General features: G+C 55.0%; 1 protein-coding gene across 4 annotated transcripts in view; it reads left to right on the forward strand.

Moving 5' to 3' along the window:
* The first annotated feature begins 7,606 nt into the window (after positions 1–7,606).
* The window catches only part of MTCL2 (microtubule crosslinking factor 2), a 351,820-nt gene continuing 338,562 nt past the window's right edge, over positions 7,607–20,864 (forward strand). For all 4 annotated transcript variants that reach the window (XR_014021738.1, XM_081292491.1, XM_081292493.1 and 1 more), the window contains exon 1: positions 7,607–9,024. Coding sequence is in view for 3 of the 4 variants with exons in the window: in XM_081292491.1 (XP_081148617.1) it covers positions 7,627–9,024 (1,398 nt within the window). In the remaining variant the exon portion in view is untranslated. The remainder of the gene's footprint in view (positions 9,025–20,864) is intronic.

Genomic DNA, 20,864 nt, shown 5'->3' on the forward strand with positions numbered 1-20,864 from the left:
TCTTCTGTCGCAGCCCTGTGCTGGGAGCCAGTCCCCAGCCCTGTCCAGGGAGGAAGTGCTATGACAGGCCTCGAGACAGGAGGGAGGCGCCTGGGCACACCTCGCTGGCTCTGTGCCACCCAGCTGCCCTTTGCTCCCTCCTCTCACCTGTCACCCCCTGGTGTCCCCTGGGTGGATCTGTGAGCAACTGGGCACTCCAGGCCGCACTGACAGCATCGATACATCAGCCACATGGAACAGATTCTAGCTGATTCCCTTCCTCCTCCTCGCCCTTCTGACAGCCTGGCCTAGGGACCACGGCTCTTCCAGGGATGCCTGAAGCCCAGGCTGGGGGCCCAGGGCCTCTGACTCCCTGCTTGACCATGATAAGCCCATTTAACCCCCTAGGCCCAAGTTTCCCTGCATGAGCATCTAACGTTTGGACCTCGTCTCCTCAGAGGCGCTTGCAGGACGGCAGCCTGCAGTTCAGGCCCCTGCCAAAGCTGATGAATGCACTCCAGCAGGAGCTGGAAGGGTGCACCCAGGGCAAAGGAGCAGGTCCTTTAAAAACAATTTTTTGAGCTAGGGGTGTAGCTCAGTGGTAGAACACTCTCGTAGTGTACAAGGCCCTGAGTTTGATCCCTAGCACCAGAAAGAAAGTGGGAAGTGGGGGGCATGGCTGCGGTGTCAAGGTTCCAATATTAAACACTTACTTGGCTGTGTGACCTTGGGCAAGCTATTTAACATCTCTGTGCTTCGGTCTGCATTTCTGTGAAACACTAAGAGCTACCTCAGGAGACTGTTGTAAGAATAAATTAAAGTGGGGCTCAGTGGTAGAGCGCTTGCCTAGCATGTGTGAGGCACTGGGTTTGATTCTCAGCACCACATGTAAATAAATAAAGGTCCGTCAACAACAATAAAATTAAAAAAGAATAAATAAAGGCAATGCCTGAATTAAGATCCTTAGCCAGGCCTCCATCCTCACGTCCTTGATTCCATAAGATAACTCCAGTGGGCTGGGTAACCGCAGTGCTTACTACCGACCCCACATTACCTCTAGAAATCCAGGCCTGACTCCCCAACAAGAGGCCAGCTTCCCACCCGGGGGCCTCTGGGACTCAGTCTCTCAGTCCCTCACAAGGTGAGAAGCTCGACGTGGGGAGGGAAAGGTGAGAACCCTGGAGGCAGGGACTCACCCTACCAGGCCCTGGACACCTAGTTGCCTCTGGCTTTCTGGTCGACAGTTTCCTTAGTGTCCATCCTTGATCCTGAGGAGAACTGGCCACATCAACACCCGACCCTGCCCACCTGACGGCAGCAGTTTTGGCTCCAAACTCCTGTCCCCCAGCAGGTGGCTGGCACCTCTGCCCCAGGCGGCTCTTATATTCACCCAGAAGGTGGCAGGCCCTGGCCCTGCGCCAGCTCCGGTTCCAGCTGGGACAACCTGTTGGTAATTATCCTGCGTCAGGAACTCAGATCCACAAACACACACAAACAAAACCTCAGCAGGCCTCTGCCCCGGCTCTGTCCCCAAGATCTCCAAGGTGGGGGATACTGGGCTCCTTGGCTCTTACCAGGAGCTCCCAGAGGCCACCTGGTGTCTGATGCCCACTACTGAGGACCCTTTCCTTAAGGGTAAAATCTGTGATATGCAAATGCTATGGGAAAGAGCAATGCGGGGCGCTCTCTGTAAACACCCTGCTGTGGGGAAGCCCAGGGCCAGGCTTTGCCCTGTGGGCTCCCCCTCAGATGGTGAAGGACTTTCTTCATTGGCCCTGGGTACAGACAGGGAGGTCGTGCACAGCCCAGTGTGGCCCAGAAGACACTCTGTCGGTGGGCATTCTCTATCCCTGGCTCCCAATAGGACCTTGGTGACTGTTGTGTTGTTCAGTCATAAAAGTCAGAGCCAGAAGGGCTTCAGCTGGCCCCCAAGCGGGTGGCCCTGATCAGCCTCTGTTGGGTGGGTGAACACATGTCTCACAGGCGGCCCCCTCTTTACCCATCTAAAAGAGACCCTGTCCCTCTGGCCTTGGTGGAGAGGACTTGGGTCCCTCATACTCTGCTTAAGACCAGGTGTCCTGGGGGCAATACTTCCTCCAGGAATTGGGGGATGCCAAAGGACTTCTATTTTGGGAAAAACAGCCAAGTGAAGAGTCCTGTTGCCACTTCAAACATGGCTGTTGCAATGTGTGTTTAAGCTGTCAACGGCCCAGGGTCACATGCCGGGCACTTCCTGCCGCCCCTGCCTGGGTATCCCTCTTATCCCCGTTTCCCCCATGCTCCATTGGACACTCGGAGAAGTCAGGGAGGGTTGTGGAGCTTTCCCATTCTTTGTCTGCAAATCCAGGAAAATTCAGCGTGTGACCTGGCAGCAACACACCTGTCAGGTAACAGCCCCCAGAAAGGGGAAGTAGTGGGCATTGGGTGCCAGGGGGCCTGCCACTCCCACTCTGCCCTACCACCCCCACTCTGCCCTACAGCCGGCCTCCTTTCTCCTCTGCAGACTGCGAGCCACCTCCCACTCAAACTGCGTAGTCATCTCCAGGAAACAGCTGGAGTGTCCCATTACAGGGAGAAAGGTGAGTGACCCAGGCATGGAGCATCCACTCAGCGCCTCAGTGACATTGGCAGAGAGTTTAGGTGTAAATGGGAAATGTTTCCACTCTCCTGGTAAGAAAAAAGGAAAAAAAAAGAAAGAAAGAAAGATATAGAACGGCACCTGCGGGACCATTTCAGCCACACAAAAGAAACTTGAAAAGACCAAGAGAAAATGAGAAGCTGCTACGCCCCTTGTTCCCTGGGATGAGTGGGGCTGGTTTCACTTCAAGTGTTAAACAGGTGCCTGACATGATGGCCTGATATCCTCCCTCATGTGTCCCCAGAGGTCAGATTTCCACTCTCTGAGGTCATTCTCACAGGCTCGCACTCCCTGCTGCCCTCAGCTAGCCACTTCATTCCTGTTGCCTGAATGTCGGCCACGCCCACCCTCCACCTCCACCTGCATCTTACCTGTGTCTTCTGTCTTCCCTCCAGAGCAATGGAAGACAGGTCCCTGCGGCTTTCCAAAGCCAGTCCCAGCTCTGGATGTGTCTTCTTCTGCAGACCTAGCTCATCTCTCCTGTCCCTCTTTTTTCTCCTTGCTGGCCCCACCGGCCCTCTCCCTACACTCTGCCCCGACCTCCTGTTCACTCTTCAGTCTACTCCCTATGGCTCCTGGGCCAAAACCCTGGCTCTTTTCAAGGTCCTGGCAGCCCCTTCCTTGCTTCTGTGCTCCTTGGCTTCGGCTCCCTGTCTTTTGAGGCTGGTTTCTCCTCTTTGACCCACTTTCTAGAACCAGGAATTCCTACCTCCCTGATTCTAGGACCAGATTTTCATCCTACAGACCCTCTCCCCCAGTGACCTCACCGAGTCTCACAGATTTGACTGTTACCTAGATGTCAGTGACTCTCATGGCCGCAGACCTAACTGCTAGGCGGGGCTCTATGCTCCTATGTCCCTTGCTTGAGTTTTCCATTGGATGCCTCCATAGACACTTCAAACTGAACATGACCAAAAAGAACTCTTCATTTCCCCCTCCTAATGTAGTACTCTTGTCCCTGACCACCTCCAAGCCTGTCTTTCCTGACATAGTCAATAGGGCCACCTAGCTCCCTAGCTGAAGCCAGAAACCAGGGAGTGGGACTTGACTTTTTTTCTCTGAGTCCTCACTCCCAGCCAAGGGTGTCTGACTCTTCAAAGCTCCAGAATACATCTTAAGAACCCATCTTTGCCTATAATCCCAGAAATTTGGGAGACTGAAGCAGGAAGATCACAATTTTTAAAAAATCATTTTATTTATTTCTTTTTATGTAGTGCTAAGGATCGAACCCAGTGCCTCACACATGCTAGGCAAGCGCTCTATCCCTGAGCCCCAGCCCCAGCCCGAGTACCGCAATTTTCAGGCCAGTCTCAGCGATTTAGCGAGACCCCGTTTCAAAATGAAAAATGAGAGCGGGGTTGTGGCTCAGTGGTAGAGTGGTCGCCTAGCACGCACGAGGCACTGGGTCCGATCCTCAGCACCACGTAAATGTAAAATAAAGATATTTGTGTCCACCTAAAACTAAAAAATAAATATTAAAAAAATTAAAAATGAAAGGGGCCAGGGATGTAGCTCAGTGATAGAATGCTCCTGAGTTGTATCCCTGGTACTGCAAAAGCAAAACAAAACAAAAGCCAAAACCTTTCTTCCCTCTCCACTGCTTCCAGTCTCATCCAAGCCACTGTCAGCTTCAGTAGCCCCTTGACCCATCTTCTCATCCATTCTCGCCAGCAGCAAAGCAATCTATTTTAAAACCTAAATTAGATTGTATTACTCCCTGGCTTGCATCTCTAATGACTTGTCACTACGTCAAGAATAAATCCTCTGCCCATGGTTTGCCCTCATTCCTGCTCCCCACCCCACCTCTATCTTCTCCTTTACCTAATGGGTTCTCTGTATTGACCTTCTCACTTCCTCCAACATCTATCTGACCTGTTCCTCCTTCAGGCCTTTACTCCTGCTCTTCCCTCTTTCCCTGGATCCTTGAATAACCAAGTTTAAAGACCAGAGGCTCCCCCAATTACTCTATTTTAAGCAGGTTTCCCTACAATCCTTCAGTCAGGAGCTTGTTTCTTTCATGATTTGCATAAGAAACAACTTTTACTTTAGTTACAAAAACCACAGGAATGAGCCCCTATTTGGTTTCTATCATGTTGGTCAAAATAACAGGTTGAATGGGAGAAATAAAACCATTTTTCCACTTGGGTAATCATCGCCTTCCTTGCTTACAATCTGCTATATAATCCTTACAATCATTTAATACATCATCCCTTCTTTTTTATTAGTGCATTATCGTTATGTAGGACAGTGGGGGTTCATTTTGACACATCCATGAATGTCAGTAACATAGTTTGCTCTTTCAGTCCCTAGTACTTCCTCTTTCCCTCCTTCATTCCCCCCCTTTTTTTTTTTTGTACTGGGGATTTGAATACCATGGCATTTTATCACTGAGATACATCCCGCCCCTTCATTCCTCTTCTTTTTAAGAATTTAAATATTTATTTATTTATTTAAATATTTATTTTTTAGGTGTAGATGGACACAACACAATGCCTTTATTTTTTATGTGGTGCTGAGGATCGAACCCGGGTCCCGCCGTGCTAGGCGAGCGCTCTACCGCTGAGCCACAATCCCAGCCCCAAGAGTTTAACCTTTTAAAAAAATATATATGTGGTGCCTCACCTGCTAGGCAAGCACTCCACCTCTGAGCCACAACCTCAGCCCCTCTTCATTCCTTCTTTATATAACACACACTGGGTGCTGATGCTGAGCTGGACAGTTTGCAGCCAATTGTGCGATCCAGCAGGCTCTGGAATTGGGTAGTCCTGCATTCAAATCAACCCCAGTCCTGCCACTTCTGTATGACCAAGCTGTATGACCTTGGTCATGCATTCTAGTTTCCCAATGCTGTGTCACAAAACTTGCTTTGCTGTTTGGGTAGGTTCTGTGTTAGCTGGGGTGGCTGTAAGGTGGGGGCTGAGGGAGGGGCTGGATCATCTGTACCTTCAGGCTCGCATATGTCTGGTGGTCAGTGGGGACCAGAGTTGGAGTTGCTGGCTGGAGCCCCTTCATGTGGCTACTCCATGAGGCCTGGGATTCCTTCCCACTTGGGGCTGGATTCTCAGGGTGAGTGGTAGAGGTGTTCCCCTAGAGCTGCAGCAGAGTCTTATCTCCTCAAATCTAAAAAAAAATCTCAGTGCAGGAAGGACCCTCAGTTCTTTGCTCAGCCAGGGGTGTTGGGACCTAGAAAAGATAAGTGATAGAGTCAGGACTCAGATCCTATCCAGGAGGGGAGGTGCAGGCCACTCGAGTTTCAGGATCACCTGTGTGGCCAAGAGTGTGTCAGGGTGGCTGAGCCTGATCTGATATGGTGGTATGTCCCCTGTGTGGATTCACACCAGCTAATACCTCCAAGTTCCATGTAGGAGCAAGGGAAGCAGAGAGAAAGGCAACAATTTCCAAGGGCTCCGTAGCATCTCTATGTCCCACACCAGGACCAGTCTACAAGACCAGGGGTGTCAGAGCTGGAAGAACTCAGTCATCTGGAACATTAGACTAGGCCAGGTGGGGACTCTGAGGCCCAGAAGTAGGAAGGCCTACCTTGGGTCACTAGCCCAAGGCTACCTCTTCACTGCTTAGTAGTCTTGCTCTATGATTTTTGGTCCATCTCCCTCTATACTGTGTGCTCCATGAGTCCAGGCACCGGCAAGCCCACCAGTGTCTTCAGTGACTTTCCTGTGCTAACAGGGTTGAGTGGGTGAGGTGTGGGTTGTGTCCTGGCTTGCTGTTTACCATGAATGGATCACATGTTCCTGCTAGGTTTCAGTTTATGCATCTGTACAGTGGGATGGGATCCTTGGCCTCCCTTTGCAAAGTGAAAGGGAAAGGAGTCCGCACACGCTCAGCAGAGGGCGCTGGGGAGGAGGGACGTGTGTGTGTGTGTGTGTGTGTGTGTGTGTGTGTGTAGGAGCCGATGGGCATGTCCCTGAAGCAGTGTTTGCCAAGAACCTGTTGAATAGCCCTTCTCTCTCCATAGGGGCACCCGCAGGGTCTGAGGGTGCAGGGGCGCTCACACACCTGGGTCCGGATGAAGTCATGCCTTAGGTGAGAGGGGCCTCTCCAGGAGTGTATTCGTGGGGAATGTATTCACGGAAGAGACATGGAAGTGGAGTTGGTGCTAGCTGTGTCGTGTGCCAGGGGACGGAAAAAGGTGGAGGAAGAAGAGGAAGAAGAAAAAGGAGCAGGAGGAAGAAAAGGGGAAAGAAAAGAAAAGCATGGAAAAGGAGGAGAAAAAAATGGGAGGAGGGAATAACGGGAGGAAGAGGAGGCTGCAGAGGGGTTAACACAGCTCTGCCTTCTAGGGGCAAGGAAGCCCACCCTGAGGGTGAGGGACCGCCCTGGGCCAACAGACAAACTTAATCTGGCTCTGCCTTGCGGTGCTTTAGGGTGGGCAGTGGCAGCAAGGCGCCGGGCAGGGGTGAGGAAGTTGTAATGGACTCGGGAAAATCCACAAAGCGGAGAGGAGCCCGGGAGACAGTCCCAGAGGGAAAGAAATCACAACCACGAGAGCCTCCTGGGCCTTCCGGAGCTGCTCCTGTTTTTTTGTTTGTTTGTTTGTTTTGGGGGGTGGTGGAGGAATCAGCCCGTCTCCAGCCCATTCCAGCTCCCACCGGGGCCAAAACCTACTCCTAAAGCATCCACTGGTGTGACACTCAGTAACCGTGTCGTTTCCATTTTTGCTGTACAGAGTCTGAAACCGAGGTAGGGGAGAGGGGACAATGCCTAGGACCGCAGGCGCTCAAGGTGTGCAGAGTGGGCGTGCACCAGCGCTGCACAGTCCTTAGGGCAGCAGGAGGAAAACTGAGGCAGAAGGAGCCCGAGCATGTCCTGGAGGCGTGAGGTTTGAGTCCTTCCCGGCTCTGCCGTTGACCGTGAGCGGATCGCTAGTCCCCCAAAGGCTTCAGTTTATGGATCTGTACGGTGGGATCGTTGGTGTAGTTTGGCAAGGTTAAAGGGGGCGGAGTTCGCGCACGCTCAGCACAAGGCGAGGGGCGAGGCGCCGGGTGTGCATGGATGCTGGCTCCAGTGTGCTGAGGTCTGGCGGACCTCGGCCGGGGAATCCCCCCTTCTGCCGCTCACGCTGCCCGATCCAGGACACTGGGCAGCGGGGTGCTTCCCCGGGGTGCGATCCCTTGGCCCGCAGGGGAGGGGGCGGCGGCAGAGCGGAGGAGGAGGGAGCCGGGGCCGCGGCTGCCCGGGTCCGCCTGACCCTCGAGGGGGTCGCTGTTGCCTCGCAGATTCCTCCCTCGTTTCCAGCCTGCGTCCCTCCCCGCCGCTCCCGCCGCGTCCGCCTTTTGTTCGCGGAGCCGCGCGCCCCCGAGCCGAGGCGGCGGGGCACGGAGCTGGCGGGGCTGCGCGGGGGGCGGGCCGCGCCGGGCGGAGCCGGAGTCCTGGCCGCAGCCGGACTCGGAGCCCGAGGCAGCGATAGGCGTGCGGGCGGCCGAGGCCCCGGCGCGCTCCGGAGGCGCGGCGAGGCCGAGGGGGCGGGCGCCGGGCGGAGCCGGAGCCGGAGCCGTGGCGCCTGGAGGCGATCGGGCCGCTCTCTCAAAGCTCAGAGCAGTGGAGAGACTGTGCGGCGTGGGTCGGGTCCGGAGCGCAGCCCCCAAGCTGTGGTGGGCCGAGAGGATCCGCACCTCGAGCGGCCGGAGCTGCACCGGGACTCTCCCCAGGGACGCCGAGGCCGGGCGGGCCCCGGCCATGCGCGCCGCTCGCTGAGGCCGAGTGAGGCCGCGATGGAGGCGCCGGCGGGCGAGCCCCCGGCGCGGGGCTGCGTTCCCCCGCCCGCGCCGGTCTTGGAGAGGAAGAAGAGCCACCGCGCGCCGTCGCCGGCCCGGCCCAAGGACGTGGCCGGCTGGTCGTTAGCCAAGGGCCGCCGCGGCCCAGGCCCGGGCGCCGCTGCAGCCTGTAGTGCCGCGTCCTCAGCGCGGCCAGACAAGAAGGGGCGCGCAGTGGCGCCAGGGGCACGAGGCGCGGGGACGCGTGTGGCCGGGGTTCGCACCGGAGTCCGCGCCAAGGGCCGCCCGCGCCCGGGTGCGGGGCAGCGACCTCCGCCTCCGCCGCCCAGCCTCACCGACAGCAGCTCCGAGGTGTCCGACTGCGCGTCGGAGGAGGCGCGCCTGCTGGGCCTGGAGCTGGCGCTGAGCAGCGACGCCGAGTCGGCAGCCGGGGGGCCGGCGGGGGCCCGCACCGGTCAGCAGCCTCAGCCCGCGCCGTCCGCGCACCAGCCTCCGCGGCCGCCCGCTTCCCCCGATGAACCATCGATGGCCGCGTCGTCGGTGGGCAGCAGCCGTTTGCCTCTCAGTGCCTCGCTCGCCTTCTCTGACCTCACCGAGGAGATGCTGGACTGCGGGCCCGGCGGCTTCGTGCGCGAGCTGGAGGAGCTGCGCTCCGAGAACGACTATCTCAAGGTGGGGGCGCCTAGGGGGAAAGGGAGGCAGCCTTACGCGTGCTGACACGGCCCCGCGGGCCTCTTTCCCACTGAACAAGCTGGGGAAAGGGGCCCAAACCCTCTGGGGACCACTCTGAGATCGATCTAGTGGGCCCTCACATTCCCTCTTCTCACTTTATTTGGGAAGCCCCCTTCGGAGGAGAAACTTGGGTAGGACACTGATCAAAGGACCCTGATTTGGGGACAGGGGCCTCGAGAAAATTGCTCTGAAGGGTGCTCTGTGGTGGGGTGTGTAGTCAGTGAGGGGCTGGACCTCTGCTTTCAGCGGCTCAAAACCTGCCCCAGACCTGCAGGCCTTCCTTGACTCTCCTTTCTGGGGCCATTAGTGTGCTCCGCCTCCGGGGAAACCTGTGGCCATTCCTTGCCAAGGACAGGCTGGAACAGAATCCTGAGTCTTTACCCTGGGCTTCCCCAGGCACAGGCCTGTCCCCGCCTGCCTTTTAGGGCGGGTCCACTTTGAAAGCATGACATCTGGGAACATCCCCTTGGCTGGAGTCCACTTCCGCCCAGTCTAACGGTCCCACAGCCTGGGAGGATGATATTGTGGGAGAACCGGTTCAGAGGCAGCTCCCTAGATCCCGGGATATTGTCTTCTGCCTTCTGGCAACAGGCCTTGTATACAACGGCCCTGGCCCCGCCAGTCATGGCCATTGCCCATATCCTTCCCATACTCCCAGTGGGAGCCGGGAAACTGCTGCCAGAAAGGGACTCTCCCTCTGGGCATGTGGGGACCTGAGAGCTTTTTGGGGAGAGCAGGCTTTGCCTTGGCCCTTTCAGTGGACATGAGTACCTCCTGGATGCAGGCCAGGCTCCATCTGCCTGTCGCCTAGTTCCATGGCTGCTCAAGGAGCAGCCTGGCTCTGGGGTGTTGACCTTGGCCTGGGAGGCCGGACTCGTCATGGGCTTTACAGACTGGGCATGGGTTTGGAAGAGACTGAAATGTTGCTTGCACTTGTCTGTTGATGGCCTGGCACAGCACCCAGAGTATCCCTGGCCAAGAGCCACGGAGTTAACAGCACTCTGCTGAGTTATGTCTGTCCTGTGGCACTTAACTTTGCCTCGTGGTTCTTCTAAAGGGGTTTCTCACTCATTAGAGTGTTGGGGTCTTGCCCAGCTGTGTCTCTTGCTCCCCGTTTTCCTCAGGACTTGTGAGGTAGTGTTTGGTGAACTCTTGTGGAATAGGACAGGGTCTGCCTGAGGCAGGACGACCTAGCCCTTCAGTGCCCAGCCCTTCCCATTTAACTGTTAAATGGGAGGGTGGGTCTTCCCAAAGACCCCAGTGACAATCAGGGGTTCCTTCAGGCCTTATTGTGTGCTGAAGCCAGGGGGAAGGAGCAGGCAAGTGGAGGGAGGAGGAGGAGGGAGACTACAATGACAGGCCGAAAGAGGACCTTTTGCGCTTGTCCTCTGGAGGCTTTGGGCTGCTTTCCACACTGCCTGCCCCAAAGCTGGATCCTGAGCCCCTCACCCCCCACTGCTCATTTGCAGAGGAGGAGGGCTCACAGTGCTTTGCTTCTAGTCTCATGAACCTGCTCCTGTCCACCCAGGCCCAGCTGGGGACATGGCAGTGCTTGGGACAGGCCTGCACCTTAGTTTCCACCTGAGTTTTAATTTAGAAATTAAAACTGAGTTTCAGGCTTCATGCACAAGCCTCAGGCGCTGTTGGGTCTGGGGTCTATAGCTTCCTGACTGTGATCTTGGAAGTTATTTAATGTCTCTGGAATTCAGTTTTTTTTAATATGTAAAAATAGGATAATTTTTAATATTTATTTTTTAGTTCTCGGCGGACACAGCATCTTTGTATGTGGTGCTGAGGATCGAACCCGGGCTGCACGCATGCCAGGCGAGCATGCTACCGCTTGAGCCACATCCCCAGCCCAACCTTTTGCTCTTTTTAAAAAATATTTTTTAGTTGTTGATGGACCTTTTTTATTTATTTGTATGTGGTGCTGAGAGTTGAACCCAGTACCTCACGTATGCTAGGCAAGTGCACTACCACTAAGCCAGGACCCCAGTCCCACATTTCACTCTTAAAAGATTAAATGAGATAATGTGTGCAAACACCATTAGAGAGCCTGGTGTATAGTAAATCTCACGTGGCAGTAGCTGAGATCATGTCTATTCCCAAGCGATTTTGGACAGGTTTCCATGTGTACTTCTCTGGGTCTTTTGTGGATTCTGTGGGTGCAGCATAGATCCTCCTCCCCACCTGGAGCAGGCTGGGCTTTCTCCAGCCTTTCATTCATTCATTCATTCACCAGCTAACCAGGGTCTTCGGCCTGTGTACTAACACAGATGGAGGGTGGGGATACCACTGTGAACAGGCCGAAGTGTCTGCTTTCCAGGAACCTTGGGGAGACCCGGTACAATAGTAGTCATACTCTAAAGCACATTGTGGGTCACGGGAATGTGTGGAAAGTGTAAGGGTGCCAGGAGCACGTGAGGGTGGGGGCTGGGGCTCAGGGAGGCCAAGACCTGAAGGATGACATGGAACCAGTAGACTGAGGAGCTGTCGTAAGAACATTCTAGGCTAAGGATAGGTGGGTAAAAGCTTGTTGAGTTTGAGGAGGATTGGAGAGAGCGGTGAGTGATACCTGACAGTGCCGATTCTTGCTGTGTGCTGCGGTGGGACCGCGCGTCACTTCTCTGAGGTTTGTTAACCTCAGCTACCAGCCTCTCGGAGGCAGGGGGACCCTGGACACCGTGCATGTGGCCGTAAATGTAGGACTTATGACAGGGTGTTTTGTTGTGGTGATGGTGGGTGTTTTCATTCTGCAGATGGGTAAACTGTGGCCAGAGCAGGGGAGGGACTGGCTGCAGGTCCCAGAGCCAGGTCTCAGGGCAGCCAGGGCTGGGAGTGGGAACAGGCTAGACTGATGTTTTTCTTACCTCTTTGGGTCGCTTTGCTACTGAGGTGCAGCCTAGATAATGAGGGAAAAGACTCAGACCCCAGTGTGTCTGTTGCAGACTGACTGTTCAGGTTGAGGGGAGTGCCCCTGAGTCCAGCAGGTGGCCCGGTTCAGTTTCACCTCCCAGCTGCTGAGGGGACACTGGGGACTGTCAGCAGGGGGAAGGGCTATCAGATGACTGTAGATCTCCTGGATTTCCCATTTAGGGAGAACCTGTCCGGGGACCCATCCAGGGAAGCGTTAATGGGATAACTCTCTCCCTAAGAAAAGCTAGAAGGACTTTCTACAGAGGAGGTCCTAAGCTTGCTGTCCCTTGAATTATTCAAAAAGAGGCTAGATGACCTCACATGCTTGGATATAGATAGAGTTTGTGGAAAGCGGCTTGCAAGTGGTCCAAAACGTTGGTGGTTGTGATTTCCTGAGGAACGTTCCTGGGGAGATTTATGTGGTGGCTACAGTTGAGCTGCTTGACCTTGAGTCCCTTCTAGCTACGGAAGATTAGAAGGTTATTAACTGCCAAAGTTCCAGAATCCAGAGATGGAACTGTCACTGCAGAATAGACACGTCAACTATGTTTGACCTTCAAAGCCCCAGTGGTCTGAGGTCACCCATGACCACTAACAGTTACCATGTCCCATGTGGCGAGGACAGGCTAGGAACCCACTGGGTGTGGATGGAAGAATCAGAGAGCTTGAGCCGGAAGACCTGGCTTGGAAACCTGGTTTTACTATTTTCTGTTTGGCCATGGGAAGGTCACTTGGCCTCTCCAAGCTGCTTTTTTCTCATCTGTATGATGAAGACTCTGGAGCCGGCCAGGGCAACCTCAAAGGATTGTTTTCATCAATCCTGGAGGTATGAATAGACTAGAAAACATTTTACAGAAAGTGAAATCCCACAATGTATGGGGAACTGTTATTATTGTTAGCCAATGAGCAGAGAGGATGTCCATGTGTGCCTTCTAGAAGAACTGGAAGAAGACTGGAGGGTGGATTTCCTTAGCTTTAGAATGTCAATAGAGCAGGAGCTACTCCAGGGAGGGCGGGAAGGTAGGATGCATTCCCTGCTGCTCTGTGGGCTCTGGGGACCCAGGCCTCCTTGGAGGCTGTAACTGAGTGTTTGAAGAATCCCCAGTCTAGGTGTTTGCTCAGGAAGCACCTCACTGACCCCAGTTGCCCTTATACAGATGGATCAGTGCAGGCTCCAGGTCTTGCAGCCGTGACTCCAACACCTGTTGGTCCAACCCGGGGTCCTGTTCTTTCTTTTCTTTTCCATCTCCTTCTTGAAGAAGAAGTCCTCCTCTCCTTCCTCCTCCTGCTCTCTCCATCTTTATTTTGTATTTTGAACTCAGTGACACTTTACCACTCAGCCACATCTCCAGCCCTTTTTATTATTTCTTTTTAAATTTTGAGAAGGGGTCTCACTAAGTTGCCCAGGCTGACTTTGAACTTGCCATCCTCCTGCCTCAGCCTCTGGGATGACAAGAGTTCCTGACTGCTCCCAGCTAGGGGTCCTGTTCTTCCTGCAGTGTGACCAGAGCTGAGCATTTGTTGCTATGGTGAGCCTGGACTGAGGGGAATCCTGCCTGTCACAGGCCAGGCTCTAGGCTAAGCGTATAGGGGAAGTGGTGGACAAAACAGGCTAGGGACCCGGAGCCTGCACATGGGGGTGTTGGACACGGGTGTCCCTGTGTGTGGGACCGATCCTTCTCTAAAGTGGAGGACAGGCATGCTGTAAGGTGAAGGTGAGGTGCTCAGTAACACTAGTGCCTGACCCACCGTGGCCTTCCCTAATGCTCTCCTGCAGGCATCCATCGCCCATCCATCCATCAGCACATGTTTTCTGAGTGCCTCCTGGGTGGTGCCAGTCCACACAGCAGGTCACTGTATGTAGCTCTTCTCAGCTCCTGGATAGGGGGAGGGCTCCAGTCTGTCAGTAGGGAGAGGAGAGGAATGGTCACCTTGGTCAACAAAGCCCAGCTGGTCCCTACCTGGAGTCCCAGCCTGAAAGGTAGCCTGGAGGAGGCTGCTCTGAGACCTGGGGCTTTAAGAATTCTCAGCACTTGCCTGTCAGCAGGGAGGGGACAGCCCCTACCAGATGGAAAATGTGAGCAGAGGCTAATGTGCCCTGGGGGGACTTCTGAACTCCAGGACTGCCAGCTTTCCTTGTGGAGGGGCTGGGCCTGTGTCCAGGCACATCCTCTCTCCCCCAACTTTTATTTTTTGAACCCAGGGGCACTTAACTAACCACTGAGCCACATCCTCTGCCCTTTTTTGTATTTTTTTAGAGACAGGGCCTCGCTGGGTTGCTGAGGCTGGCTTTGAGCTCTAGATCCTCCTGTCTTAGCCTCCAGAGCTGCTGGGATTACAGGCATGTGCCACCACCCCCGGCCACATCTATTGTTGTCCACACAGATTTATGTACAAACATTATAGCTCAATCTCAGAGACCAAAGTCACTCACACTGACCTCACAGACACATCCTGTGACACACTGAAGCCATTCCCTTCCAGAAGCATCCCTCGGGCAGGCTCGAGAGGATCCACACTGAGATATAAACATTCACATAGATGTGACATGAGATCCTGTACCCACAGGCACAGACACAAGCGCAAATCATGCAAATGTCGGGGATGCAGCATTTGCCAAAAAAGTGTACCCAGACACAGACACAGTGACATGTGTGTGTCACTCCCACACAGAAACAGGAAATCCTGGTCAGCGTTTCCCTGGAGCTAGTGTGTACAAACTCCTCCTGTGTTCAGCTCCTCCGCAAGGCTTCCTTCCACAGGGCAGATGGGAACAGTGAGGGCACGGCCAGGGTCAGGGCCTTGGCCTTGGCTCTGTAACTTTCTGGATGTGAGGTCCAAGGAGCTTAGCCGGGCAGGGAGGTGGTGGGTAGGGCCTTCGGATCTCCGGGTCAGAAGTTGCACCCAGGCCTCTGAGGCCAGGCCCTTGGACCTGGGCCCCGTGGGGCTGACAGTTGCAGGCTGCAGGAGGAACACTGCCCCCGGGTGACTCCCTTCTAATCTCTTCGGAATTTCCTGCTGGCCCATCTTTCCTCCTTGCTTCTCATTTGCTGGGGGCTACAGAGGGCCACGCCGTCCCCATTTGTAAAGTGTGCCCAGTTCTGGGCTGGAGACGGTGGAGGAGCCCGGGGAGACGCAGGCTCTCGGGAGGGGCTGGCAGGTTTCCCGGAGGCGGCATGGCAGCTGGGGAGTCAGCCTTTGAGTGACGGCCTCTGTGCTTGAGGAACAGTGCCTGGAACTGTGCCTGGCGCATTGGAGGGGCTCAATAGATAGAGGTGTGTGTGAGGGAATGAAAGGCAGTGGCCGGCTCTGGGGCTGGGCTGCAGGCCTGCAAGAAGAGCTGGAGGGCCTGGCGATGGGGCAGAGTCTGGGAAGGGGAGTGGACCCAGCTGGGCACTGTCGACACCTTGCTAAGAGGGGGGTCCTGTGGCAAGGCTGGGCTGCTTCCCCCACAGGTCTGAAGCACGGGGCACAAGGCCTGGCCTGTCTCAGGGGCCTGGAGAGGGAGGGAAGAAAGACTCAGAATCAATCTCATGGACAAACTCCATCTTTGGGATCAGGTCTGGGGCCAAATCTCACTTTGCTGCCTCCTCCCTGTGCAAAATCTCCCTGTGCCAGGTCCCTCATCAAGCCTCCGTCTTCCTATCTGTACAATGGGAATTTTGACCCTTTCCCGCTGGCGTTTGGGAGGATTAGTGGTCAGGTATGTGTCGCCCAGCACCATCCTGTACAGCCTCTGGGGCAGAGGAGACCCGGGGAGGGGCATGGTGAATTCCAGCGCAAGGGCCTGATCTACAGACAGTACCCCATCCTCCTGTGTGTGACCTTACCTGTGGTCACATTCACTCTGCTTTGCTACTGGGAGGAACTTGGAGCTGGGCTGGGGAAAGAGCCTGAGACCATGAAGTGTTCTGGACAGGCTGGCTGCCCCAGGTGCGCCGGAGGCCTCCAGATCAGCACCACTCTGCATCCGCTGGCCGCCCTGAGGCAGGCGAGGAGGCAGGACAGCCCTCCCTTCTCCAGAGCCTGGGGGATTTAAGAGCATTGCCATCTGGACCCCAAAGACTTGTGCTTGGATCCTGCCTCTGCCTTTTCCTTTCTGACCCGTCCCTTTCTTTTTTTTCTTTAGCGGTCAGGGGGAGGGTTACCGGGGATTGATCTCAGGGGCACTCGACCACTGAGCCACATCCTCAGCCCTATTTTGTATTTTATTTAGAGACAGGGGCTCACTGAGTTGCTTAGGGCCTCGCTAAGTTGCTGAGGCTGGCTTTGAACTCACAATCCCCCTGCCTCAGCCCCCCAAGCCACTGGGATCACAGGCATAATCCCACCACGTGCACCACCACGCCCAGCTCTAACCTATTCCTTTCTGAGCCTCAGTCTCCTCATCTGTAAAACAGGGTATGGATGGTACTTGCCCTGCAAGGTGCTGTGAGGATTAAACAGGAGAAAGCATGTATGTCGGTGTCAGCCCTCGTCACTGTGACTCCTACAGGCTCAGCCTTAACCCTTCGTCTTCACTTGGCAGTGGTCTCCCATGGAGCTTGGGTCCTTGGTGGCAGGGGCCTGCCTGGCTCTGGGTGTGCCTCTTCAGTTCTAGTCTGGGAGGGGTGTGTGAAGCTGAGCTGTTGAGCACCCCAGACACTCTTTCCCTCGAAAGTCAGAGCCTCAGACACAGAACCTATTGGGCCCTCTGCTGATGGAGGTCGGCCTTGGGGTCCTCACTGTTAAATGGAGGTGAATCGTCTCCCATTGCCAGGGCCATAAAGAGAAGCGAGGGCTCTTGGGAAAGTCTGGGTTCCCAGCTGCGCTGGGCCTGCCTGCTTGGCTCTCTGGGCCCTGGTTGATTGCATCAGCCTCTCTCTGCCTGCTCCTCCCTAGCCCCAGACCCCTGTGTGGTCACACCTTCCAGCCCTGCTCCACCCACGTTCCAGGCTGTTGTGGGACACACCCCCGACCCTGTCCCTGGGCTCTTCCCTCCTTTGCCCTTGCAGTTCCCTGCTCTTTCTCCGGCTTTCCCCTCCCCCTGTGAGTCTGGCAGCTTCTCCTCAGGGTTGCTCCAGGCCAGGCCCCTGTGTCAGACACACCTTGGAGCTTCTTGGAGGCTCCTTTGGGGAATTCACCAGACAGCGATTAGATTACTAATCAGGTAATTACAGGTTTCCCATCAGCCCCTCCCCCCTTCTCTGCATGGATCAGGGACCATCCTGGATACTTATCTCCAGAGAGGTTGCATGCTTGCCAGAGGTCACACAGCATTTAAGTGACACAAGGATGAGGATCTTGTGGTGCACATTTTGGAATACCAGACAGGGGCTTGGCAGGAGCTGAGATGCGGGTGTGAAATGCTCCAGGGTGCCGGAGGTCAGGCTGTGTGATCCTGAGCCACTCTCTTGACTTGGAGCCTCCTTTCCATCTCCCAAGACCTCAGCTCCCTGCTCTCTCTTGGTTAAGCCCAGAGGCAATTTGGGGGATGTTTCCCACATATCCAGATCCAAAGCTGACTTCCTTCCTGTTCACAAGGAAAGGACCGGAGGGACGCTGTCAGAGGCAGCAGGGGCTGCCCGTTCTGCCTGTGTGCAGGTCAGCAGTCTCCAGGGCTCTCCCACCACCAACATGCACGCGCACACCATACGCACACGCACACAGCTCTGTGCACAGGTCTGGGAGGCTGGTTCCTGACTGGCTATGCGGCCCTCATTGCTCCTCTATGAAGGGGCAGGAGATCGGAACAGTGCCTGCTTTGAAAGGCTCATCACTGAGAAAGAGATGTCCAGTCTCTCTGCCTGGTGTTAGGCACACACCAAGTCCTTGAAAATGTCAGCCTGTATTTCTGTCACCCCATTATAGAGACCCTCTAGTTTAGCTTATGAGAGCTCAAACTGGATGCTGGCTGTGCCACTTAGTGTGTGACCTTGGGCAACATGTGTGGTCTCTCTGACCCCAGGTCCCTACCCATTGGGACTGCTCAGGATACCAGGACAGAACTGAGCCGGGTACTTCCCTCTTTATTGCTCACAAGAGAAGTGGGATCCTGGAAGTCTCCAGGACCAGGCAGCCTGCAGGGACATGGGGTGGCACAGTGCTGTCTGGCTGACCCTCCTCCAGGACCTTTGACCCTGACTCCCCCAAACAAGAGCCCTGCTTTCACCCAAGGAGGGTAAGTTGCATTGTACTCTGGGCTGGGAGACGGGAGCTGAGAGTCCCTCCCCCTTCAACTCTGCGCCTCCTAGAGAACCATGGGATGGTCTCCTGTCCATCTCTAGGCCTCAGTGTCCCTCTGTGAGGGATGGGGTCTTTGGGTTCCCCTCCGCCTGCTGCTGTGCGGAGTGCATATGAACTGAAAGGGCCATGGAGGCTTTTGCCGTCCCCTCCTTTGGATTCAAGTGTGATGATCTCATCTGGAACCTTGACAGACCCCTGGGGACTGGCAGAAGGGATAGCAGATGGCAGCCTTGGCCCCTTGGGTGGGGTTGGCATGTGCCCCTGTGGCCACTGCTGGCCCACCCTGCTGGTCAGCCCTTCTGGGGCTGGAGTGAGTGGCGAGGACCAGAGCAGGAAACAAGTATCCCAGAGCCAGGGAGACAGATGGACAGGCAGCCTGGCCTTGGTCAGAGGGAGGGACCATGGTGGCCAGGCTGCATGTGGGAAGAGGCAGGCCGAGCAGGGGCTCCTGTTCTCCATGGCATGGCTGCCATCCTGCAGAGTCGGGGCTCTGTCGTCCTGCCTACGTCTGCCTGGGACCGGGGATGAGGTGACAGATCTGGGTAAGGTCTGGAATCCGGCAGCGCTGGGGCCTGGGTGTCAATGGCCTGGCGTCTGAAGCCACCGTGGACATTAGCCTCACAGAGTCAAAGGAATGGATTCACATAGCAGCCCAACCGGAAGGAGTTCTCTCAGAGGTGCGATGGGGTAGTCAGCTAGCACTCTGAGGCCCCTTTATGTCTCGGCGGCCATTTATTGAGCTGCCCTGCGTGTCCCAGGCACCGGCCTGGGTTCCGCTTTCCTGACCCTCGCAGCCTAGAGGCTGACCGACCTTCCATGAGCAAACAGAAAAGTAAATGAGTATCCCAAACACTCATTTCCAACACACCACCGGCTACCACAGTTCTCCCTCAGGCCAAGGCCCAGGCTGCCTGTCCGTCTGCCACCCTGGCTCTGGGCCATTTGTCTCCTGCCATGGTTCTGGCCACTCGTCCCAGCCCTGGAAGGGACATTCCAGGCCCACCCAGGCCTGTGATACTGACTGTGAGAGAAAGAAAGGGTTAAGCCAGACAGATGGGCTCATGGGTCTGGAAGGTCTCCAGAGGTGGCCTTGCAGTGGGCACCTCTGGCAGGAAAGGGGGGCAGCCCTGAGGGCAAGGCAAGGGCAGGTGGGACAGGCCAGGTGTGGCCCCCAGTGGCTGGAGTGTGGCGAGTGTGAGGTAGAGCTGGGGAGATGAACCAGAGAGGTGGGGGGGGGGGGGCTGGGGCCTGTGCATCTGGGTTTCATTTTGAGTGTGGTGATGAGTCCACCAGCATGGGTGGAGGTGTTGCTTTCTTTTGCTTTTCGTTTTCAGTCAGGTAATGTATTAAGGTGTAATTTACATATGGTAAAATGAATTTTGACAACCCAGTTTGTAATCATCACCCCAGCTAAGATATAGAACTCAGTCAGGTACTGTGGCACACACCTCCAATCCTAGCAGTTCAGGAGGCTGAGGCAGGAGGATCCCAGATTTGAGGCCAGCCTCGGCAATTTAGTGAGACCCTGTCTCAAAAAGGACTGGGGATGTGGCTCAGTGGAAAAGCACCTCTGGGTTCAGTCCCCAGTTCCAAAACAGGGCTGGCAGTGTAGCTCAGCAGTGGCAGAGCCCTGGTTTCTACCCCTAGTACCTCAAAATGAAACAATAGTCCCATGGCCCTCCCAAATTTTCTTTGAGGTCATTCCCTTCCTCCACCTACACCCTGAGAACACTTACCTGTTTTCTGTCCCAACAGTCCAGAATGTAGAGATCCCTCAGTGCAGGGAGCTGACTCTGGGTGGGGGTAGCTGGGGACTCCACTCCTGCAGTCTCTTCTTGGTTGCTGGTAAGAGCCAGCCTCCTGCCTTCAGGAACCTCGTGTCTTCTTGGTTTTCTCCCTGTCCCCTCAGGGCCAGCTGTGGACTGTTGCTGGGTTTGCATCATCCATTGCCACTTGCTGTGTTTCTGCAGAGGGGCTAGTGTTGGTCACTGCCCTCTCCCATAGCCCAGTCTGCGTTGTGCTCATGCACATATGGTCACGTGGGAAGATTCCCGAGAACACTGAATCTAAACTGCCCCGCCATCTTCATTAGACAAAGATTCATCATCTTGTATCTGTGTAGATTTTTTGCAGAAAGGAATCCTTAGAACATTTAAAATGTGGTTTGAAAGTAGAGCCCTGCTTCCCCCATATATGCCTTGATGGTGGCGGGAAGGACCTGGGACCGTGACCCGTATCCCACAGGTGAGGAAACAGAGGCTTCTCCTTATTTCAAGTTATGGGCCCCTTTAAGTTCCCTGCTAAGAATAAGCCTCAGGATAATCTTCTAAAATGCAAAGGAGGGGCTGGGGATATAGCTCAGTTGGTAGAAGGCTTGCCCTGCATGTACAAGGCCCTGGGTTTGATCCCCAGCACCACAAAAAAAAAAAAAAAAAAAAATCAAAGTAAACAGAATGTATTGATAACTTTGGAATTATAGTAGTTCACAGGCCTGTCACCAAGCTCCTGAGTTAATAAAGTTACTGATGGGGCTGGGATTGTGGCTCAGTGGTAGAGTGCTTGCCTTGCACGTGTGAGGCACTAGGTTCCATCCCCAGCACCACATTAAAAAATAATATTAAATAAATAAACATATTGTG

The sequence above is a fragment of the Spermophilus citellus genome, assembly GCF_964194105.1.
Source record: "Spermophilus citellus genome assembly, chromosome: 4".
NCBI classification, from domain to species: domain Eukaryota; kingdom Metazoa; phylum Chordata; class Mammalia; order Rodentia; family Sciuridae; genus Spermophilus; species Spermophilus citellus.